General features: G+C 49.1%; 1 protein-coding gene across 1 annotated transcript in view; it reads left to right on the top strand.

Annotated features, from left to right (window-relative positions):
• pdia5 (protein disulfide isomerase family A, member 5) overlaps positions 1 to 22,568 on the top strand; it is a 139,752-nt gene extending 117,184 nt beyond the window's left edge. Inside the window, exons 17-18 of the mRNA XM_078404316.1 lie at positions 11,354 to 11,488; positions 21,571 to 22,568. Of these exons, the coding sequence (XP_078260442.1) occupies positions 11,354 to 11,488; positions 21,571 to 21,651 (216 nt within the window). The 3' untranslated portion in view covers positions 21,652 to 22,568. The remainder of the gene's footprint in view (positions 1 to 11,353; positions 11,489 to 21,570) is intronic.
• The last annotated feature ends 2,726 nt before the right edge of the window (positions 22,569 to 25,294 follow it).

The following is a 25,294-nucleotide window of genomic DNA, read 5'->3' as shown; positions in this document are numbered from 1 at the left end:
CAGAGAAACTGAAGGGTCAAATGGCCAACTTGAGAGAGCTTATTCAGCATAGAGGCCCTTCAGCCCACCTTGTCCTTGCAGACCATGCTGGCCCAATGTAGGAGGCAATTTTGTGCTTTACCCATACCCTATATCTGACTTTACTCAGATAGGAGAGATTTAAAGACTCTCTCCACTACTATCAATTCCTCCGTCTACACCGCATCTGCGCCCAGGATGAGGTTTTCCATACCAGGTCATTGGAGATGTCCTCATTCTTTAGGGAACAGTTCCCCTCTTCCATTATAGATGAGGCTCCCACTAGGTTCTCCTGGATATCCCGCAGCTCCGCTCTTGCTCCCCCTCCCCCCATTCATAACAAAGACAGAGTCCCCCGTGTCCTCCCCTTCCACCTCATCAGCCGTCGCACACAGCATATAATCCTCCACAATCTTTGCCACCTCCAATGAGATCCCCACTCCTGTCTGCTTTCCGTAGAGACCGTTCCCTCCGCAACTCCCTGGCCAACTCGTCCCTTCCCACCCAAACCACCCCCAGGTACTTTCCCCTGCAACCGCAGGAGATGCAACACCTGTCCCTATACCTCCCCCATCGACTCCATCCAAAGACCCCAACAGTCTTTTCAAGTGAGGCAGAGGTTCACTTGCACCTCCTCCAACCTCATCTACTGTATCCACTGTTCCAGGTTTCAACTCCTGTATATCGGTGAGACCAAGCGCAGGCTCGGCGATTGCTTCGCTGAACACCTCCGCTCAGTCCGCGTTAACCTACCTGATCTCCCGTTGGCTCAGCACTTTAACTCCCCCTCCTATTCCCAATGTGACCTTTCTTGTCCTGGGCCTCCTCCATTGTCAGAGTGAGGCCCAGCACAAATTGGAGGAACAGCACCTCATATTGCGCTTGGGTAGTTTACACCCCAGCGGTATGAACATTGACTTCTCTAACTTCAATTAGCCGTTGCTTTCTCTCTCTATCCATCCCTACCCCGTTCGCCCACTAGTCTTCCTGTCTCCGACAACACTCTATCTCTTTCCCGCCCACTCCCCTGACATCAGTCTGAAGAAGAGTCTCGACCCGAAACGTCACCCATTCCTTCTCTCCAGAGATGCTGCCTGTCCCGCTGAGTTACCTTTACTCACGTAGACACAGACACAAAATAAAACAGCTCAAAGACGTGCAGGTTAATTGGCTTGGTAAATGTAAAAATTGTCCCTAGTGGGTGTAGAATAGTGTTAGTGTGCGGGGATCGCTGGTCGGCGCGGACCCGGTGGGCCGAAGGGCCTGTTTCCGTGCTGTATCTCTAAACGAAAACTAAACTAGATCAGTGGTGAATCTATCGAACATGATGATTTATTAAAAGGCCTTACATCGGGAAGCAGCCTCCTGCACTCCATTTTCCTGCATTTGGTCCAGAACCCTCTCAATCAATCCTACCCGATATCTATGCTATACGGGAGCAGCGGTAGAGTTGCTGCCTCACAGCGCCAGGGACCCGGGTTCGATCCCGACTACGGGTGCTGTCTGCACGGAGTTTGTACGTTCTCCCCGTGACCCGCGTGGGTTTTCTCCGGGATCTGCGGTTTCCTCCCACGCTCCTAAGACGTACATGTTTGCCGGATAATTGGCTTGGTATAATTGTAAAATTTCTCCCTGGTGTTGATGTGCGGGGATCGCTGGTCGGCATGGACTCGGCGGGCCGAAGGGCCTGTTTCTGCGCTGTATCTGCCGCTGCCTGCCACCTCATTCTGCTGCCCGTCGTTGCCTCTGCATTTTCGCTCTCACCGCAGGCCAATGCTGGGGTATTTTTGGTGGCTGTCGAGAATGTTTTAGTACCAGTTGATCTTCTGCTGATTTATTTTCCTTTTAAGCTGCAGCAAATTGAAGCATAATACGCACGGCCCACTCAGATTAAATGACACCGCACTTCCTGAAAGGAATTATTTTTCCAATCGATTGTAGCATCAAAATTCCACCCTTGAGTCACAAGGTGGACACAACAGCTTAAAATACAGTCAAGTGTCACGTAAATTCAAGAAAGTGAAATTAAGGTCAGAATTCTTTCGTATGTCAACTCCAACAATCAAATTCCCGGAATGGCGGGACTGTCGTATGTTGAAAGACTGGAGCGGCTAGGCTTGTATACACTGGAATGTAGAAGGATGAGCGAGGATCTTATCGAAACATATAAGATTATTAAGGGGTTGGACACGTAAGAGGCAGGAAACATGTTCCCAATGTTGGGGGAGTCCAGAACCAGGGGCCACAGTTTAAGAATAAGGGGTGGGCCAGTTAGAACGGAGATGAGGAAAAACATTTCAGTCAGAGAGTTGTAAATCTGTGGAATTCTCTGCCTCAGAAGGCAGTGGAGGCAAGTTCTCTGAATGCATTCAAGAGAGAGCTAGATAGAGCTCTTAAGGATAGCGGAGTCAGGGGGTATGGGGAGAAGGCAGGAACGGGGTACTGATTGAGAATGATCAGCCATGATCACATTGAATGGTGGTGCTGGCTCGAAGGGCCGAATGGCCTCCTCCTGCACGTATTGTCTATTGTCTATAAAAGTGCCAATTGGTGCTTCAGAGTACCTTAGCTGACGCTTTGCTGCAAACTTTGCCAGTTCTGCCCAGGGTGGACGACAAGGACGTAAAGTGTCCTGACTGGAGTTTTAAAAAGTCTTATCAGGCAAGCTCCAGAGGCTCAAAGACAATGATCTGCCGGCCTTGCTATGGTGCTCGAGGTGTTGCTCCAGGCAGCACGGTGGCACAGCGGTAGAGTTGTTGCCTTACAGCTCCTGAGGCCCGGCTTCAACCCTGACTACGGGGTGCTGTGTGTACGGAGTTTGTACGTTCTCCCTGCCTGATCGCATGGTTCTCTGGGTGTTCCTGTTTCCTCCCACACTCCAAAGATGTTCAGATTTGTAGGTTAATTGGCTTCTCTAAATGGTCCCTAATGTCTAGGATACAACCAGTGTACGGGGGCCACTGGTCGGCGCGGAATCGGGGGCCGAAGGGCCTGTTTTCATGGGGGCAGCAAGGTGGCGCAGCGGTAGAGTTGCTGCCTTACAGCGAATGCAGCGCCGGAGACCCAGGTTCGATCCCGACTACGGGCACTGTCTGTAAGGAGTCTGTACGTTCTCCCGCGTGGGTTTTCTCCGAGATCTGGAGCTTGCCTGATAAAACTTTTTAAAACTCCAGGCAGCAAAATATCCAAGAGTTTCATCAGGTTATACAGCATGGGATCCATCCCTTCAACCCAACTTGGCCATCTTGCCAAACAAGATGCCCCGTCTACGCAAATCCCACCTGCCTGCATTTGGCCCATATCCCTCTAATCCTTTTCTAGCCACATATTATGCAGTAAAGGTGTATAAAATCATGAGAGGAATAGATCGGGTAGATGCACAGAGCCTCTTGCCCAGAGTAGGGGAATTGAGAAACAGAGGGCGTAGGTTTAAGGTTTAATTTAGTTTAGTTTGGAGATACAGCGCGGAAACAGGTCCTGTGACCAACCGGGCCCGCTGCGACTAGCGATCCCCGTTATCCTACGCACACTAGGGACAATTTTACACATGCCAAGTGTACAAATCCAAGCTAATTAACCTACAAACATGTAGGAAAATAACTGCAGATGCTGGTTCAAATTGAAGGTAGACACAAAATGCTGGAGTAACTCAGCGGGTCAGGCAGCATCTCAGGAGAGAAGGAATGGGTGACCTTTCGGGGCGAGACCCTTTTTCAGGTCTGAGGAAGGGTCTCGACCCGAAACATATAAGATTATTAAGGGGTTGGACACGTTAGAGGCAGGAAACATGTTCCCAATGTTGGGGGAGTCCAGAACCAGGGGCCACAGTTTTAAGAATAAGGGGTAGGCCATTTAGAACGGAGGTGAGGAAAAACTTTTTCAGTCAGAGAGTTGTAAATCTGTGGAATTCACTGCCTCAGAAGGCAGTGGAGGCCAAGTCTCTGAATGCATTCAAGAGAGAGCTAGATAGAGCTCTTAAGGATAGCGGAGTCAGGGGGTGTGGGGAGAAGGCAGGAACGGGGTACTGATTGAGAATGATCAGCAATGATCACATTGAATGGTGGTGCTGGCTCGAAGGGCCGAATGGCCTACTCTTGCACCTATTGTCTATTGTCTATTCCTCTCATGATTTTACACATCTCTATAAGGTCACCTCTCATCCTCCTGCGCTCCAAGGAATAAAGTCCGAGCCTGCTCAACCTCTCCCTATAGCTCTGGCCCTCGAGTTCTGGCAGCATCCTCATCAATATTCCCTGCACCCTTTCCAGGTTAACGACATCCTCGCTGGAGCAGATTTCCTTTGGCATTGTGCCATCCTGTTAACCACAACCCTACCTCAGCAAGAAAGTACTCTGAAACCTTTGTTGTTTATGCTACATACTTCAGCTTGCACTACCATGGTCCACCTAGTACAACTAATAATTGATAGTGGACACAAAATGCTGGAGTAACTCAGCAGGTCAGGCAGCATCTCGAGAGAGAGAGAGAAGGGATGGGTGACGTTTCGGGTCGAGACTCTTCTTCAGACTGATGTCAGGGGAGGGGGCGGGACAAAGATAGAATGTAGTCGGAGACAGGAAGACTAGTGGGAGAACTGGGTAGGGGGGAGGGGACAGAGAGGGAAAGCAAAGGCTATCTGAAGTTAGAGGAGTCAAGTTTGACAGATAGTCCTTGCATTCCCTCTCTATCCCCTCCCCCCTTCCCAGTTCTCCCACTAGTCCTCTCCGACTATATTCTATCTCTGTCCCGCCCCCTCCCCTGACATCAGTCTGAAGAAGGGTCTCGACCCGAAACGTCACCCATCCCTTCTCTCCCGAGATGATGCCTGACCCGCTGAGTTACTCCAGCATTTTGTGTCTACCTTCGATTTAGGCCAGCATCTGCAGTTTCTTTCCTAATAATTGACAGTACTATTGATAATTGTACATTTATTTGCTGTGTCGTTCCGTTAACATGCCTGTAAAGCTGTAGCAAGTAAGAAACTCATTGTTCCTTTCTCAGTGTACATGACAATTTAACACTCTTGAGCTCTAGAAGCAGGTACAATTGCGACGTTCAGTTTATTTAATTTAGTTTTTTTGTCACGTGCACCAATAGACAATAGGTGCAGGAGGAGGCCATTCGGCCCTTTGAGCCAGCACCGCCATTCAATGTGATCATGGATGATCATTCTCAATCAGTACCCCGTTCCTGCCTTCTCCCCATACCCCCTGACTCTGCTATCCTTAAGAGCTCTATCTAGCTCTCTCTTGAATGCATTCAGAGAATTGGCCTCCACTGCCTTCTGAGGCAGAGAATTCCACAGATTCACAACTCTCTGACTGAAAAAGTTTTTCCTCATCTCAGTTCTAAATGGCCTACCCCTTATTCTTAAACTGTGGCCCCTTGTTCTGGACTCCCCCAACATTGGGAACATGTTTCCTGCCTCTAACGTGTCCAACCCTTTAATAATCTTACAAGTTTCGATAAGATCTCCTCTCATCCTTCTAAATTCCGGTGTATACAAACCTAGTCGCTCCAGTCTTTCAACATATGACAGTCCCGCCATTCCGTGAATTAACCTAGTAAACCTACGCTGCACACCCTCAATAGCAAGAATATCCTTCCTCAAATTTGGAGACCAAAACTGCACACAGTACTCCAGGTGCGGTCTCACTAGGGCCCTGTACAACTGCAGAAGGACCTCTTTGCTCCTATACTCAACTCCTCTTGTTATGAAGGCCAACATTCCATTGGCTTTCTTCACTGCCTGCTGTATAGTGCCGAGGTATAGTAAAAGGCTTTTGTAGTGTGCCAACCAGTCAGCGGAAAGACAATACATGATTACAATCAAGCCATCCACAGTGTGCAGATACATGATAAAGGGAATAACGTGAATAACATTTAGTGCAACATAAAGCCAGTAAAGTCCGATCAAAGATAGTCCGAGGGTCTCCAGTGAGGTGGGTCATAGTTGTGGACTGCTCTCTAGTTGTGGTAGAATATCTTTTAAAAGGTATTTGGGCAGATATATGGATAGAAAGAGTTTAGAGGTCTAGGGGCCAAATGCAGGCATATGGGGAAGTCGACGTTCATACCACCGGGCTGCAAACTGCCCAGGCGAAATATGAGGTGCTGCTCCTCCAATTTCCGGTGGGCCTCACTATGGCACTGGAGGAGGCCCATGACAGAGAGATCAGATTGGGAATGGGAGGGGGAGTTAAAGTGCTGGGCCACCGGGAGATCAGTTGCGTTAATGCGGACCGAGCGCAGGTGTTCAGCGAAGCGATCGCCGAGCCTGCGCTTGGTTTCGCCGATATAAATAAGTTGACATCTAGAGCAGCGGATGCAATAGATGAGGTTGGAGGAGGTGCAGGTGAACCTCTGTCTCACCTGAGTTGACATCTAGAGCAGCGGATGCAATAGATGAGGTTGGAGGAGGTGCAGGTGAACCTCTGTCTCACCTGGTTGACATCTAGAGCAGCGGATGCAATAGATGAGTTTGGAGGAGGTGCAGGTGAACCTCTGTCTCACCTGGTTGACATCTAAAGCAGCGCATGCAATAGATGAGGTTGGAGGAGGTGCAGGTGAACCTCTGTCTCACCTGGTTGACATCTAGAGCAGCGGATGCAATAGATGAGGTTGGAGGAGGTGCAGGTGAACCTCTCTGTACCTTCACCTCCAATTTCCATCCTGCCCTCAAATATACCTGGACTATCTCTGACATCTCCCTCCCGTTTCTGGACCTCACCATCTCCATCACAGGAGACAGACTAGTGACGGACATTTACTACAAGCCCACCGACTCGCACAGCTATCTGGACTACACTTCTTCCCACCCGGTCCCCTGCAAAAAGTCTATCCCCTACTCCCAATTCCTCCGTCTACGCCGCATCTGCGCCCGGGATGAGGTGTTTCAGACTAGGGCTTCCGAGATGTCCTCGTTCTTCAGAAAACGGGGCTTCCCCTCCTCCATTATAGATGAGGCTCTCACTACGGTCTCTTCTACATCCCGCAGCACCGCTCTTGCTCCCCCTCCCCCCACTCGCAACAAGGACAGGATCCCCCTCGTTCTCACCTTCCACCCCACCAGCCAGCGGATCCAACATATCATCCACCAACATTTCCGTCACTTACAACGGGAACCCACCACTGGCCATATCTTCCCATCCCCTCCCCTCTCTGCGTTCCGCAGAGACCGTTCTCTCCGTAACTTCCTGGTCCACTCGTCCCTTCCTACCCAAACCACCCCAACCCCGGGCACTTTCCCTTGCAACCGCACGAGATGCAACACCTGTCCCTTTACCTCCCCCCTCAACTCCTCTCTCGCTGCTTAACCTACAAACCTGTACGTCTTTGGAGTGTGGGAGGAAACCGAAGATCTCGGAGAAAACCCACGCAGGTCACGGGGAGAACGTACAAATGGTCTGGACTGAATCCACAATTTGCTGAAATTTCTTGCTCGTTGCCTCTTGACTACTGGAGTTTATTGGAGTTTACTGGACTTTATCTTGCACTAAATGTTATTCTCTTTACCCTGTGCCTGTACACTGTGGACAGCTTGATTGTAATCGTGTTTCGTCTTTTCGCTGACTGGTTGCCACGCAACAAAAAGCTTTTCACTTACACGAGACATTAATAAACTAAACTAAACTATTGTGCGGGGTCAACCCAGTGCATGTTGTTTAGTTTAGAGATACAGTTTTAGACAATAGACAATAGACAATAGGTGCAGGAGTAGAGTTCGAGCCAGCACCGCCATTCAATGTGATCATGGCTGATCATTCTCAATCAGTACCCCGTTCCTGCTTTCTCCCCGTACCCCTGTCTCCACTATCCTTAAGAGCTCTATCTAGCTCTCTCTTGAATGTATTCAGAGAATTGGCCTCCACTGCCCTCTGAGGCAGAGAATTCCACAGATTCACAACTCTCTGACTGAAAAAGTTTCTCCTCGTCTCTGTTCTAAATGGCCTACCCCTTATTCTTAAACTGTGGCCCCTGGTTCTGGACTCCCCCAACATTGGGAACATGTTTCCTGCCTCTAACGTGTCCAACCCCTTAATAATCTTATACGTTTCGATAAGATCCCCTCTCATCCTTCTAAATTCCAGTGTATACAAGCCTAGTCGCTCCAGTCTTTCAACATTTAGAATTAGTTTTAGAATTAGATTTAGAAAGTGGTCCTTCGGCCCACTGAGTCCGAGCCGACCGGCGATCCCCGCACACTAACACTATCTTACACACACTAGGGACAATTTACAATCATACCGAGCCATTTAACCTACAAATCTGCACGTCTATGGAGTGTGGGAGGAGACCGGAGATCCCGGTGAAACACCACGTAGGTGACAGGGAGAACGTACAGACAAGAGCCCGTAGTCAGGATCGAACCCGGGTCTCCGGAGCTGTTATTCCCTCATCATGTATCTATGCACTGTAAACGGCTCCATTGTAATCATGTATGGTCCTTCCACTGACCTGTTAGCACGCAGCAAAAGCTTTTATTCTACCTCGGTACACGTGACAATAAACAAGACTAAACATTGGAGACCCTCGGACTGTATTATCTGTGGAATTCTCTGCCTCAGAAGGCAGTGGAGGCCAATTCTCTGAATGCATTCAAGAGAGAGCTGGATAGAGCTCTTAAGGATAGCGGAGTCAGGGGGTATGGGGAGAAGGCAGGATGGAGAATGATCAGCCATGATCACATTGAATGGCGGTGCTGGCTCGAAGGGCCAAATGGCCTCCTCCTGCATCTATTGTCTATTGTACTGGCTTTATCTTGCACTGAACATTATTCACGTTATTCCCTTTACCGTCTATCTAAGCACTGTAAATAGCTCGATTGTAATCATGTATTGTCTTTCCGCTGACTGGTTAGCACGCAACACAAGCCTTTCATTGTACCTCGGTACACATAGAGTCATAGATTGATACAGTGTGGAAACAGGCCCTTCGGCCCAACTCTCCCACACCAGCCAACAATGTCCCAGCTACCCTAGTCCCACTTGCCTGCGATTGGTCCATATCCCTCCAAATCTGTCCTATAATAATAATAATAATAATAATAATATTCATTTATTGTCATTGCAACAAGTACAACGAAATTAAAAAATAGCCAATCCTGACGGTGCGTACAAACATATATGCAATAAATGCAAAAACAAATAAATACATAAATACAATTATATTAAGTACAAGATTTTTTAACGGTGTTGCCTAGTGCAAAGGTAGTGTTCAGTTCTCGTATGGCCCTGGGGTAAAAACTGTTCTTAAGTCTGTTTGTTCGGGATTTGATCGACCTGAAACGTCGACCAGAGGGCAGATGAACAAACAGACGGTGGCCGGGGTGGGATGGATCTTTTATTATTTTGCCTGCTCTACTGAGGCAGCGTAGGCTGAACAGGTGCTCCAGGGAGGGCAGTGAGCAGCCGATGATCTTCTGGGCCGTCGTGATGACCCTCTGAAGGGCCTTCCTGTCCTTTTCTGAGCAGCTGGCATACCATGTGGTTATACAGTATGCCAGCACACTCTCGATGGAGCAGCGATAGAAGGACATCATGAGCTTCTCCTGCAGGTTGGTTTTCCTGAGGATCCTCAGGAAGTGGAGTCTCTGCTGTGCCTTCTTTACTGTGGTGATGGTGTTGGTAGACCAGGTAAGATCCTCTGCGATGTGCGTACCCAGGAACCTGAAAGCGGGTACCCTTTCCACACAGACCCCATTGATGTAGAGTGGGTCGTATTCTACACTGGTTTTTCTAAAGTCAATTATAAGTTCCTTTGTTTTGGAGGAGTTCAGGACCAGATTGTTCACTGAACACCATGCTGCCAGCCTTTGGATTTCATCCCTATAGGCTGTCTCATCTCCTCCTGAGATGAGTCCAACCACAGTCGTGTCATCCGCGAACTTGATGATGGTGTTGGTGGGATGGGTGGGGGGCGCAGTCGTGAGTGTAGAGGGAGTAAAGGATGGGGCTCAACACACAGCCCTGTGGTGAACCGGTGCTCAGTGTAATGGTGGAGGAGAGGTGAGGGCCTATTTTGACGGTCTGGGGGCGGTTGGTCAGGAAGTCCTTGATCCATTGGCAGATGGTTTGGGAAAATCCAAGGTCGGAAAGTTTGGTGACCAGTCTGCTCGGGATGACCGTGTTAAAGGCAGAGCTGAAGTCGAGGAAGAGCATCCTCACATAGCTCCCCTGGTGTTCAAGGTGGGTCAGTGCAGTGTGAAGAGCAGTGTCGATGGCATCCCCTGTAGACCTATTTGCTCTGTAGGCAAACTGGTGTGGGTCGAAGGTGGGTGGGAGGCTGGCTTTGATGTGCTGCAGGACCAGTCTCTCGAAGCACTTTGTGATGACCGGTGTGAGTGCTACCGGACGGTAGTCGTTAAGACCGCTGATGACAGACTTTTTCGGCAGTGGGATGATTGTGGCGGACTTCAGGCAGGGAGGGATGGTGGATTTTAAAAGGGACAGGTTGAAGATTTTTGTGAAGACCTCAGATAATTGGTCTGCACATTCCCTCAGCACTCTGCCCGTCACACCATCGGGGCCTGCAGCTTTCCTGGGATTCACTGCTCTGAGCACGCGCTTAACATCATACTCCTGCACAGTGAAGGTGTTGCTGTCAGGTGCTGGAGAGGGTGTTATGTCTGCCACTGTAGCTTTCACCTCGAAACGAGCAAAGAAACAGTTAAGTTCCTCTGCCAGCGAGGCGTCGCCGTCGGCAGTCGTGCGGTTGCTGGTCTTGTAGTTGGTGATGTGCTGGATGCCTTGCCATACCCGCCGTGGGTCATTGTTGGTAAAGTGGTCCTCAATCTTCCTCTTGTAGGACGCTTTGGCATCCTTGATGCCTCTCTTCAGGTTGGTTCTAGCAGCACTGTATAGAGCTCTATCACTAGACCTGAAGGCGGTGTTACTTTCCATGTACCTGTCCAACTGTTGCTTATAGGATGGGATAGTCCCAGCCTCAACTACCTCCTCTGGCAGCTTGTTCCATACACCCACCACCCTCTGTGTGAAAAAGTTACCCCTCGGATTCCTATTAAATCTTTTCCTCTTCGCCTTGAATCCTATGTCCTCTGGTCCTTGATTCCCCTACTCTGAGCAAGAGACTCTGTGCATCTACCCGATCTATTCCTCTCATGATTATGTACACCTCTATAAGATCTCCCCTCGTCCTCCTACGCTCCATGGAATAGAGATCCAGCCTACTCAACCTCTCCCTATGGCTCACACCCTCTAGTCCAGGCAAGATCCTCGTAAATTTAACGTGGCATTAAATCTAAACTGAATTGAACTAAACTGGCAATGTAAGGCAGCAACTCAGCCGCCCTGACTGTTGTTACTTTACCCGGCAGGTTGCCTTTGCTGCAGTGGACTGCACGAAGGGAGGGAACCATGAGCTGTGCAAGCTGGAGGCCGTGGAGGGCTATCCAATGATCAGTTACTACAACTACGGCAAGTTCACCGAGAGATACAGCGAGGAGCGATCGGTGAGTGTGGCTTTAACTTAGTTCGAGGTACAGCGCGGAAACAGGCCCTTCGGCCCACCGAGTCCGCGCCGACCAGCGATCCCCGCACACCAACACTATCCTATACCCACTAGGGACAATTTTTACATTTACCAAGCCAATTAACTTACAAACCTGTACGTCTTTGGAGTGTGGGAGGAAACTGAAGATCTCGGAGAAAACCCACGCAGGTCACGGGGAGAACGTACAAACTCCATACAGACAGCGCCCGTAGTCGGGATCGAACCCGGGTCTCCGGCGCTGCATTCGCTGTAAGGCAGCAACTTCACCGCTGCACCACCGTGCCGCCCTCATTGGTACAGCGCGGAAACAGGCCCTTCGGCCCGCCGAGTCTGCGCCGACCAGCGATCCCCGCAAAATGAATTGCAATCGGCTACATGATAGAAAGAGTAGAAAACTCTACAAGGGTTGTTAGTGTTGGGTACACTACTGTTTACAACTTCATTAACAATTGAGTTTAGTCTAGTTTAGTTTGGAGATGCAGCGCAGAAACAGGCCCTTCGGCCCACCGAGTCCGCACCGACCAGCCATCCCCGCACACTAGCACATCCTACACACATTAGGGACAATTTACAATTTTACCGAAGTCAATTAACCTGCAAACTTGTACGACTACGGAGTGTGGGAGGAGACCGGGGCACCCGGAGAAAACCCAGAAGGCCCAGCCACAACTGACCTCAGGCCCAGCCACAACTGACCTCAGGCTGTGCGTAGCAGGAAGCAGTTATCAACTAGGCAGCAAATTCCAGTCTCTTCCCTCCGTTGCCAGTACTGAGGGAGCATTGTGTTTAGACTTTCGACTTTAGAGACTTTAGCGTGGAAACAGGCCATTCGGCCCATCGAGTCCGCGCCGACCAGCGATCACCCTGACACCAACACCGTCCTGCCTCACTGGAGAAAATTTACAATCTTACCGAAGTCCAATAAACCTGCCAACCTGTACGTCTACGGAGTGTGGGAGGAAACCGGAGCGCCCGGAGAAAACCCAGCCACAAATGGCCTCAGGCAGCGCGTTGTTTGGGAGGGAAGGTGTGATCGCAAGAGAAACAATGTGTAGCTCTTTCTATCGTTGGTATAAACCAGCATCGAGCAGTTCTTTGTCTACTCCACTGTGACATCTCCTCAAGCTGAGCCTACTCTGAAGAGGTTCTCCAACGTGAGTTGTGCACCATCCTCCCTCACTGTTCTCCCTGGTCACAGTTCCACAGTTCTCCTCTACCTTGCTTCTCTTGATACCAACACCGTTGGTGCTGAGGGACTTCAGATGTATAATCTCTCCGACCAGATCTGGAAAGAGAAGGATAAACCGAGTGCGGCACGGTGGCGCAGCGGTAGAGTTGCTGCCTTACAGCGAATGCAGCGCCCGGAGACAGGTTCGATCCTGACTACAGGCGCCGTCTGTATAGTAGTTTGTACGTTCTCCCCGTGACCTGCGTGGGTTCTCTCCGAGATCTTCGGTTTCCTCCCACACTCCAAAGACGTACAGGTTTGTAGGTTAATTGGCTGGGCAAATGTAAAAAAAAAAAAAATTGTCCCTAGTGTGTGTAGGATAGTGTTAATGTGCAAGGATCGCTGGGCGGCACGGACCCGGTGGGCCGAAGGGCCTGTTTCCACGCTGTATCTCTAAATCTAAAAAAAATCTAAAACCAGTGACCTCACGGATGCCACAATGGTGACGACGTCATCCGGCCCGAAATCTTACTTCCGTAGATAATTTACCACAGAAACATAGAAAATAGGTGCAGGAGGAGGCCCTTTGGCCCTTCGAGCCAGCACCGCCATTCATTGTGATCATGGCTGATCATCCACAATCAGTAACCCGTGCCTGCCTTCTCCCCATATCCATTGATTCCGCTAGCCCCTAGAGCTCTATCAAACTCTCCTTTAAATTCATCCAGTGAATTTGCCTCCACTGCCTTCTGTGGCAGATAAATTCCACAAACTCACAACTCTCCGTGTGAAGGAAATTTTTTCTCGCCTCAGTTATAAATGGCCTCCCCTTTATCGTCACGGGCACCGTGAAGGTCCAGTGAAACTCTTTGTCTTTGTCGACACAGAACACGAAAGAGTTGCCACAAGGCGCGGACAAAGCACAAAGTACCTTCAATATTGCTGGTCCCTTCTTCGTCTCTCCACCGCCACCACCGGTCCCTCTTGTTCTCGACAGCAGCTTTAGATTTTGCGGTTTAGGGCGACCATGGTTGAAATAGCAGTGTATTATCCATGGATGAGGCTGCCCCATGGGCCTCGGTTGGGTTCCATGGGTCATGGCAATCATCATCGTTCTACAGGAGATGTGGAGAGAGATTTGTCACCCGTCATTTCTTCTCCAGAGATGCTGCCTGTCCCGCTGAGTTACTCCAGCACTCCGTGTCTATCTTTATGACTCATGATGAACGGAAAATGGCGTGACCTGTGGCAACTCCGCTCCGGAACTAATGCTGGTCTCAACCTGCAATGCTTGCCAAGTTCCAAGGCGTTATCAACTCCTCGCCCGTAGCACAGTACAGTCTGTTCCAGTGCTGTACTGTTCCCTCCGTTCACTGAAGCGTACGAGATGCAGACCTCACAGCAACGCCTGCAAGACGGGTGGTCCTCTGCCAACCCGCTCTCCTGCAGCACACCTTCCCCCCATGGAGTCATACAGCTTGGAAACAGGCCCTTCGGCCCTACCTGTCCGTGCCGACCAAGATGCCCCTTCGATACTAGTCCCAGCTGCTCGCGTTTGGCCCATATCCCTCTAAACCTTTCCCCATCCACTTACTTTGAGGGTCACGGTGGCGCAGCGGTAGAGTCGCTGCCTTACTGAGGAAGATACACACAATCTCCCAAATGTTCTAGGGGCCGGAGAACCTAGGGTGATGGAGGAACTGAAGGAAATCTACATTAGGCAGGAAATGGTTTTGGGTAGACTGATGGGACTGAAGGCTGATAAATCCCCAGGGCCTGATGGTCTGCATCCCAGGGTACTTAAGGAGGTGGCTCGAGAAATAGTGGAAGCATTGGAGATCATTTTTCAATGTTCTATAGATTCAGGATCAGTTCCTGTGGATTGGAGGATAGCAAATGTTATCCCACTTTTTAAGAAAGGAGGGAGAGAGAAAACGGGTAATTATAGACCAGTTAGTCTGACATCAGTGGTGGGGAAGATGCTGGAGTCAATTATAAAAGACGAAATTGCTGAGCATTTGGATAGCAGTAACGGGATCATTCCGAGTCAGCATGGATTTACGAAGGGGAAATCATGCTTGACAAATCTACTGGAATTTTTTGAGGATGTAACTAGGAAAATTGACAGGGGAGAGTCAGTGGATGTGGTGTACATCGACTTTCAGAAAGCCTTCGACAAGGTCCCACATAGGAGATTAGTGGGCAAAATTAGGGCACATGGTATTGGGGGTAGGGTACTGACATGGATAGAAAATTGGTTGACAGACAGAAAGCAAAGAGTGGGGATAAATGGGTCCCTTTCGGAATGGCAGGCAGTGACCAGTGGGGTACCGCAAGGTTCGGTGCTGGGACCCCAGCTATTTACGATATACATTAATGACTTAGACGAAGGGATTAAAAGTACCATTAGCAAATTTGCAGATGATACTAAGCTGGGGGGTAGTGTGAATTGTGAGGAAGATGCAATAAGGCTGCAGGGTGACTTGGACAGGTTGTGTGAGTGGGCGGATACATGGCAGATGCAGTTTAATGTAGATAAGTGTGAGGTTATTCACTTTGGAAGTAAGAATAGAAAGGCAGATTATTATCTGAATGGTGTCAAGTTAGGAGGAGGGGGAGTTCAACGAGATCTGGGTGTCCTAGTGCATCAGTCAATGAAAGGAAGCATGCAGGTACAGCAGGCAGTGAAGAAAGCCAATGGAATGTTGGCCTTCATAACAAGAGGAGTTGAGTATAGGAGCAAAGAGGTCCTTCTACAGTTGTACCGGGCCCTGGTGAGACCGCACCTGGAGTACTGTGTGCAGTTTTGGTCTCCAAATTTGAGGAAGGATATTCTTGCTATGGAGGGCGTGCAGCGTAGGTTCACTAGGTTAATTCCCGGAATGGCGGGACTGTCGTATGTTGAAAGGCTGGAGCGATTGGGCTTGTATACACTGGAATTTAGAAGGATGAGGGGGGATCTTATTGAAACATATAAGATAATTAGGGGATTGGACACATTAGAGGCAGGAAACATGTTCCCAATGTTGGGGGAGTCCAGAACAAGGGGCCACAGTTTAAGAATAAGGGGTAGGCTATTTAGAACGGAGATGAGGAAGAACTTTTTCAGTCAGAGAGTGGTGAAGGTGTGGAATTCTCTGCCTCAGAAGGCAGTGGAGGCCAGTTCGTTGGATGCTTTCAAGAGAGAGTTGGATAGAGCTCTTAAGGATAGCGGAGTGAGGGGGTATGGGGAGAAGGCAGGAACGGGGTACTGATTGAATGATCAGCCATGATCGCATTGAATGGCGGTGCTGGCTCGAAGGGCTGAATGGCCTACTCCTGCACCCATTGTCTATTGTCTATTGAATGCAGCGCCCGAGACCCGGGTTCGATCCCGACAGCGGGCGCTGCCTGTATTGAGTTTGTACGTTCTCCCCGTGACCTGCGTGGGTTTTCTCTGAGATCTTCGGTTTCCTCCCACACTCCAAAGACGCACAGGTTTGTTGGTTAATTGGCTGGGCAAATGTAAAAATTGTCCCTAGTGGGTGTAGGATGGTGTTAATGTGCGGGGATCACTGGGCGGCGCGGACCCAGTGGGCCAAAGGGCCTGTTTAACTAAACTAAACTAAACACCTGTCCAAATGTCTTTTGAAAGTTGTTCGTGCACCTACCTCAACTACCAAGGAAAATGTAGAATGAATCATTTTTAACTGAGGAGAAGGTGACAATGAGGCATGCAATGGGTAAAGTTTAATCAGGGCAGTGAAAACAGTCTGAGAACTAGGCTGGGGGAGGGACGGAGAGAGAGGGAAAGCAAGGGTTACCTGAAGTGAGAGAAGTCAACATTCATACCGCTGGGTTGGAAGGTGCCCAATACGCCGAAATATGCCGTGCTGTCCCTCCGACTTTGCTCTGCATCCTTCACACTGAAGGCTACGTTGAGAGCAGTCCAGGTGTCATAGAGTCATAGATTGATACAGTGTGGAAACAGACCCTTCGGCCAAACTTGCCCACCCGGGCCAACAATGTCCCAGATACCCTAGTCCCACTTGCCTGCCTTATATCACAAAAAGCTGGAGTAACTCAGCAGGTCAGGCAGCATCTCTGGAGAGAAGGAATGGGTGACGTTTCAGGTTGAGACCCTTCTTCAGATTTGCCTGCGCTTGGTCCGTAACCCTCCAAAACTGTCCTATCCATATGTACCTGTCCAACTGAAGGTAGACACAAAAAGCTGGAGTAACTCAGCGTGTCAGGCAACATCTCTGGAGAGAAGGAATGGGTGACATTTCGGGTCGAGACCCTTCTTCAGAAACGTCACCCAATCCTTCTCTCCAGAGATGCTGCCTGACCCGCTGAGTTACTCCAGCTTTTTGTGTCTACCTTTGATTTCAACCAGCATCTGCAGTTTTTTTCCCCCCACCTGTCCAATTGTTTCTGCCCAGGTGTGTTCTGTTAACAAACAGCAGGACAAATCCAATCTACCGATCTTCTGCTCAATCATTTTGCTTTGAATGATTTGCTTTGAACAACACCAAAGTGTTGTTGACGCTGTGATCAATTGGCAATTACTCCCGGCAGATCTGTTGACAGAGAGGCCCAGGGTAGGTGTGGTCAGCACCACTCAACTCCAGGCTTCATTGTAGCCTCAATCCGAACATGAAGCTGCCAGCTGGTTTTCAGAGCTGAGGCGAGTGAGAGAGTCTGCTTTAAACGTTGCTTTAGAGATACAGCCCTTACTGTAACTACTCTACCTCTGCGCCACTGTGCCGCCTTAGTCTAACGTGGTTTCAGCGGAACCTTCCACTGTTGCTGCTGGACTGAAAACCGTCTGAAAGAAGGGTCTCGACCCGAAACGTCACCCATTCCTTCTCTCCAGAGATGCTGCCTGCCCCGCTGAGTTACTCCAGCAGTTTGTGTCTGTCTTCGGTTTAAACCAGCGTCTGCAGTTCCTTCGTGCACAGACTGAAAACAGTGTTCCCCTATTCATTAATCGCATTATATCCTCATGGTGCTATAAGAGAACTAGTTGTATTTCCAAATGCCAAACATCAGGCCAACTCTTATCTTTAATTTAGTGTAGAGATACAGCCCCAGAAACAGGCCCTTCGGCTCACCGGGTCCGCGCCGACCAGATATCCCCGTACATGAACACTATCCTGCACCCACTAGGGATATTTTTTACATTTACCAAGCCAATTAACCCTGTGGGAGGAAACCGAAGATCTCGAAGAAAACCCACGGGGAGAACGTACAAACTCCGTACGGACAGCACCCGAAGTCGGGATCGAACCCGGGTCTCCGGCGCTGCATTCGCTGTAAGGCAGCAACTCTACCCATGCGCCACCGTGACCGCCGTTATCTGCCTGCGTTGAGTTGATATCCCTCCGTTCCCTCCGCATCCAGAAGTCTCTTAAACACCCACTATCGTATCTGCCTCCACCACCACCCTTGGCATCATGTTCCAGGCACTCACGCCATCTGTGAAAAGAATATCTTGCCCTGAACATCTCCTGTAAACAATGCCCCCTCTCACTTTAAACCTCTGCCCTCTAGTATTCGAAGTTTCCATCCTGGGATAAGGGTTCTGACTGTATTTTTTTCGATTAAAAACCATGTGCTGGAATCTAGGTGGCTAGCAAGATCTAGGCTGCGTGCAGTCTGCAATCTCTGAAAGGAAGCATGCAGGTACAGCAGGCAGTGAAGAAAGCCAATGGAATGTTGGCCTTCATAACAAGAGGGGCTGAGTATAGGAACAAAGAGGTCCTTCTGCAGTTGTACAGGGCCCTGGTGAGACCGCACCTGGAGTACTGTGTGCAGTTTTGGTCTCCAAATTTGAGGAAGGATATTCTTGTAATTGAGGGCGTGTAGTGTAGGTTTACTAGGTTAATTCCCGGAATGGCGGGACTGTCGTATGTTGAAAGACTGGAGCGACTAGGCTTGTATACACTGGAATTTAGAAGGATGAGAGGGGATCTTATCGAAACATATAAGATTATTAAGGGGTTGGACACGTTAGAGGCAGGAAACATGTTCCCAATGTTGGGGGAGTCCAGAACCAGGGTTCAGCCATGATCACATTGAGCGGTGGTGCTGGCTTGAGGAGCCGAATGGCCTCCTCTTGCACCGATTGTCTATCTCACACATCAACCTGCCTGCTGAGGTGCAAGGCAAAATGAATCACAGTCTAAAATCAATGACTGAAGGTGCTGGAAAAATGCAAGATTACGCAGTAGTTCCTCCCTACACAGCTCAGATGGGGTATTGGGTTGGCATGGGCAAGTCGGGCCGAAGAGCCTGTTTCCTTGCTGTACGACTGACTCCTTCCTACATCAGGGTTGCCAACTTCCTCTGTCCCAAATACGGGACAAAAAGTGACGTCACCGCCCCGCGTCCCACGTGACCTCACCCAGCCAGCGGCCACGTGCTCCCGCTCCACCAATGGCGGCCGCCATTGGTGGAGCGGGAGCACGTGGCCGCTGGCTGGGTGAGGTCACGTGGGGCTCAGGGCGGTGACGTCACCCTTTGTCCCTTATTTGGGAGGGAGGAAGTTGGCAACCCTGCTACTACGAGATAAGGCCGGTATTTAGCCAATGTAGCCCAAAATACGGGATGTCCCGGCTAATACGGGACAGTTGGCAACCCTAGCCTACATCCCAAGCCTTTCGAGTCAACTCCACAAAAGAGTTCATCCAATTCCACCCAAGGTCTTCAGACTGAAATAAATAAGCGCTGTTTTCTAAAAATAACCTTATTATTGCAAAGTGGATGTTCAAAATTGATGTGTGGATAATGATTCCACCGTCGCTTGGAGTTGAACATTGTGCAGCAAAAAAAATCCTTTTATTGTTACAGTAATGATCTTAAATGAGTCCCTTAATTACTGATCAATGAAAATAGATTTTTTCCTTACTTAACTCACCAAAAATCTTTATCACTTTAAACCCTCTGCATTCTTTATCACTTTCACAGTCCGGCCATGAATGAATTACATCTACTCTGTGCCACTAATTATAAGAACAGCCGCAGAATAAAAGGACGTACCTTTGGAAAGGAGATGAGGAGTATCTTTCGCCAGAGGGTGGTGAATCTGTGGAATTCATTGCCACAGATGGTCAATAGACAATAGACAATAGGTGCATGAGTAGGCCATTCGGCCCTTCGAGCCAGCACCGCCATTCAATGTGATCATGGCTGATCATTCTCAATCAGTACCCCGTTCCTGCCTTCTCCCCATACCCCCTGACTCCGCTATCCTTAAGAGCTCTATCTAGCTCTCTCTTGAATGCATTGAGAGAATTGGCCTCCACTGACTTCTGAGGCAGAGAATTCCACAGATTCACAACTCTCTGACTGAAAACGTTTTTCCTCATCTCCGTTCTAAATGGCCTACCCCTTATTCTTAAACTGTGGGCCCTGGTTCTGGACTCCCCCAACATTGGGAACATGTTTCCTGCCTCTAACGTGTCCAACCCCTTAATAATCTTATACGTTTCGATAAGATCCCCTCTCATCCTTCTAAATTCCAGTGTATACAAGCCTAGTCGCTCCAGTCTTGGAGGCCAAGTCAATGTGGATTTCTTTGGCAGAGATTGACAGTCTTGATTAGTACGGGTGTCAGGGGTTATGGGGAGAAGGCAGGAGAATGGGGTTTGAGAGTGCAAGATAGATCAGCCATGATTAAAATGGTGGAGTCGACTCGATGTGCCGAATGGCCTAATTCTGCTTTTGTAACTAATGGACATGAAAATTGAACCCACTTTGCCCAGATTTGATGGTGGATTCTTCCTATATTTTTCACATCTGCGGGTTTATTACTGAGCCTCTGGAGAGGAGAGGAGGTGAAAAAGTTAACGAGGAAGCCAGAGCAATCCTTTGTGTGTGATCACTGAAAGGGAAGAGGAAACCTGCTGATGTTGGGAGAAAACACTCTGCGGTAACTCTCCCAACTATCTGCGAAGAGAGAAAGTTCGCAGCTGATGCTGTGGATTAGACTCTGGGCACCGATCCAAACAAGCCTGCTGGCTGCAAGGTTGACTTAAACAAACCGAAGAGTCTGCATCCAGACCCCTGTAAACAAGGAGCATTGAACGGCCTTACCTCCACTTTCATATCGGTTAACACTCCCCTGGGCCACTCCTTCCGAGATAAGCCACAGGGGGAAAATAGGCAGAGATACTGGTTTGGTTTTAGTTTGGTTTAGAGATACAGCGCGGAAACAGGCCCTTCAGCCCACCGAGTCCGCGCCGACCTGCGATCCCTGCACACTTACACTACCCTACACACACGAGGGACGATTTACATTTACACCAGGCCAATTAACCTACAAACCCGCACGTCTTTGGAGTATGGGAAGAAACCGAAGATCTCGGAGAAAACCCACGCAGGTCACGGGGCAACGTACAAATGCCGTACAGACGGCACCCGTAGTGGGGATGGAACCCGGGCCTCTGGCGCTGTAAGGCATCAACTCTATCGTTTGGGTGAGAGCATGCGAGGCGCTGTTGAGGCAACCTGGATGCTGAGTTACTCCAGAACCGTGTCACGTTTTGTAAAAAACAGCATCTACACTTCCTTGTTTCTGCTGAAAAGAGTTGGTCTCGGCATCATGTCCAGCACGGGCATTACGGGCCGAAGGGCCTGTCGTCCCTGTGCTCGATTGTTTTATGTCAGGTGTGGCCAGGAAAGCCTTGCGGTATGTCTCGCCGGTCAGTTGGGAGCCGAAACGTCACCTATCCATGTTCTCTAGAGATGCTGCCTGTCCTGCTGAGTTACTCCGGCATCGTGTGTCCCATCTTCGGTGTGAACCAGCATCCGCAGTTCCTTTCCGGCACGTTCCGTCTGCCGTTGTTTGTCTCCCTCACTGTTTCCTCCATCTTGTTTTTCTGTTATCTCAGGAGGAAGGCTTCATCGGTTACATCCGGCGAATGAGGGGGCAAGACCACGAGAGGACTGTGAAGACCAGGGAGGAGTTGTAGCCTTCCTGGCCTCGCCTGCCACCGCGCTGTGGCACGCACAGCCCTGGCTCCATCACTACCGTACTGAAACTTCACACTTCCCAAGGGCCGAGGATTTTAAAACAATGAAGAGTAAGCGATTTATCCAAAAAAAATCATCACAGTGGACCACCTGCGGTTCTTTTTTAGTTTAAAAAAAAGGGCAGCGCGGTGTTATGAGAAAAGGATCATTAGAAAACGAATGTCATATTGTGTCCGAGTGCAACGTTTGTGTCTAGTGACCGACTGGTATGAGTTTGACGTGTGCCAACATCGCCAATGCCAGACTTTCGCCCCCGCTCTCTGCCACAACCTAGTTAGATTATACCTTTTAAGAAGATATATTGGGTTAATAAATGTAGGAGAAAGCCATGTTTGAAGATACATGAGTGCAAGGTGCTCAAATGGGCTAAAATGTTCATCTGCTTCATTAAACTCAGCTGGAATGGGCCTTTCTTGGATATCAACAGAGGAGCATGGCGGCTGGACTGCACCAGTCGATCTCCAGCATCAGTTGTTCTATGCAAGTGTCTTGTGGCTGTGTGGGGTTTTCTACAACGAGGTCCATCCGTTTCGGTGAGGTTGCGTAAAGGCGGCTGGGTTGTTCAACTTTGGATGGTGGGTGGTGGGTTCAAGCGGTTACGAGTTTTAATCAAATTGCTCAGGGATGACGCAAGACAGATGTCAAACGCCAGCGCGTGAGATGTGATTACGTTTCAACTCCGTGGCCATCACCTGTGGCGTTGGGTTCACAATTGGTCAGTCGACAAATTCAACAAAAATGGAAAAAGATTATCAGTACGATTTCAGCCTCTGGCTGCAGGTCCATTAATGACCAAATATTTTTGGAATGCATGTTGACAAATGGAAAATTTAACCTATCAAAGAATTCTAATAAAGTGAGATCTTTTTGTGTTTTATTTGTGCTTGTTTGATATATTCCACTGCCGTCCAAGATCAAGTCAAGTCAAGTCAAGTCTATTTGTCACATACACATACACGATATGCAGTGAAATGAAAGTGGCAATGCCTGCGGATTGTGCACAAAAAAGAATTACAGTTACAGCATATAAATAAAAGTGAATACAGAGAAGATAAAATTTAGTCCCTGGAGTTATAAAAGTTAACAGTCCTGATGGCCTGTGGGAAGAAACTCCGTCTCATCCTCTCCGTTTTCGCAGCGTGACAGCGGTGGCGTTTGCCTGACCGTAGCAGCTGGAACAGTCCGTTGCTGGGGTGGTAGGGGTCCCTCATAATCTTGCTTGCTCTCGATCTACACCTCCTGATGTATAGGTCCTGCAGGGGGGCGAGTGTAGTTCCCATGGTGCGTTCTGCCGAACGCACTACTCTCTGCAGGGCCATCCTGTCCTGGGCAGAGCTGTTCCCAAACCAGACTGTAATGTTGCCGGACAGGATGCTCTCTACAGCCCCAGAGTAGAAGCAATGAAGGATCCTCAGAGACACTCTGAATTTCCTCAGCTGTCTCAAGTGGTAAAGGGGCTGCTTTGCCTTGCCCACCAGTGCAGCAATGTGCGTTGCCCATGTCAGATCCTCTTTGATGCGGACTCCCAGGTATTTAAAGCTGCTCACCCTATCCACAGTAGACTCATTTATCTCCAGTGGCGTGTACGTCCTTGGATGTTGAGATTACATGGATCATGCATTAAATGGAATGTAGTAGACACAGAATGCCGGAATAACTCAGCGGGTCGGGCAGCATCTCTGGAGAGAAGGAATGGGTGGCGTTTCCGGTCGAGACCCGTCTTATATTAAATGGATTGTCATCACAGGTTTAAGACGTCAAAACAACTCCATCCAGGTGACATTCAACGTCACTTTCCTCGCTAGGTTGAAATGGACTCAATATCAGGAAGATGGACACAAAATGCTGGAGTAACTCAGCGAGTCAGGCAGCATCAATGGAGAAAAAGGATAGGTGATGTTTCGGGGAAGCACGGTGGCGCAGTGGTGGAGTTGCCGCCTTACAGCGCCAGAGACCCTAGTTCGATCCTGACTACGGGTGCTGTCTGTACGGAGCTTGCACGTTCTCCCCGTGACCTGCGTGGGTTTTCTCTGAGACCTTCGGTTGTCAGGTGTTCCACATTCCTCCCACGCTCCAAAGTACAGCGAAATTAAAGCAGTCCAGATGATGCAATCACACACAGCAGATAGTACAAAGGATAAACCTTTATCCATAACAAGCTAATATATATTAGCTTTGTATATTAGCTTTATATATAGTGCAAAGATTGGGAATGGGGGGGGGGAGAGAGGGGGAGTCAGTCTACCCCACGATAGAAAGGGGGAGGAGTTGTACAGTTTGATAGCCACAGGGAAGAAGGATCTCCTGTGACGTTCTGTGCTGCATCCTGGTGGAACCAGTCTGTTGCTGAAGGTGCTCCTCAGGTTGACCAGTGTGTCATGGAGGGGGTGAGCTGTATTGTCCAGGATGCTCCGCAGTTTGAGGAGCATCCTCCCCTCCTAGACCATGTGTGCAGCTCCCTAGCTCTGCAACACGCCTTCAGCAGCCCTTGTTAACTTGAAACAGAGCAAAGTATGTCTAGAAAGCCACAAAGGGTTTGGTTTAGGTTTATTATTGTCACGTGCACCAAGCTACAGTGAAAAGCTTTGTACTGCATATTATCCAAACAGATCAGATATGCCATACGTAGAAACATTCAATGGACAAACAAGCAGTAAAGCTGCTGCCGCACTGCGCCAGAGACCCGGGTTCAATCCTGACTAAGGGTGCTGTCTGTACGGAGTTGTAAGAAAATAACTGCAGATGCTGGTACAAATCGAAGGTATTTATTCACAAAATGCTGGAGTAACTCAGCAGGTCAGGCAGGCAGCATCTCAGGAGAGAAGGAATGGGTGATGTTTCGGGTCGAGACCCTTCAGACTCAAGAAGAAGAGTCTGAAGAAGGGTCTCGACCCGAAACGTCACCCATTCCCTCTCTCCTGAGATGCTGCCTGGCCTGCTGAGTTACTCCAGCATTTTGTGAATAAATACCTTCGGTCTGTACGGAGTTTGCACATTCTCCCTTTTGACCACGTGGGTTTTCTCCAGGTGCTCCGGTTTCCTTCCAAACTCCAGATACATGCAGGTTTGTTGGTTAATTGCCTTCGGTGAAATTTGTAATTGGCATTAGTGTGTGCAGAATAGTGTTAGCGTACGGGGTGATCGCTGGTCGGCACTGACTCGGTGGTCTGAAGAGCCTGTTTCCACAATGTATCCCTAAACTAAACTAAACTTCAGTTTTATGATCGTCATGTGTACTGAGCTACAGTGAAAGGCTTTGTTTTGCATGTTATCCAAATATATCAGATAATCCTACACATAAATACAATCGTTTAGCTCAAGTACATTAGTTAGAGCATTGGAGAAGATACAGAGTGCAGAATATAGTTAGTTCTCGGCATCAGTTCCAGACACAATGTCCAATGTGCACAACAGGGTAGAGGTGAATCAGACTTCCTTAGCTTATGGAAGGAGCATTCAGAAGCCTGACAACAGAGAGGAAGATGCTGTTCCTGAGTCTGGCGGTGTGTCCTTTCAAGCTTTGAAACAATTCATTTAAAGATCTTGGGTGACGTTTCGGGTCAAGACCCTTCTTCAGACCAG

Source organism: Rhinoraja longicauda, chromosome 8, assembly GCF_053455715.1.
Source record: "Rhinoraja longicauda isolate Sanriku21f chromosome 8, sRhiLon1.1, whole genome shotgun sequence".
NCBI lineage: Eukaryota > Metazoa > Chordata > Chondrichthyes > Rajiformes > Arhynchobatidae > Rhinoraja > Rhinoraja longicauda.
Note: the sequence above shows the minus strand (reverse complement) of the source record. Positions and strands in the feature narration are given on the sequence as shown.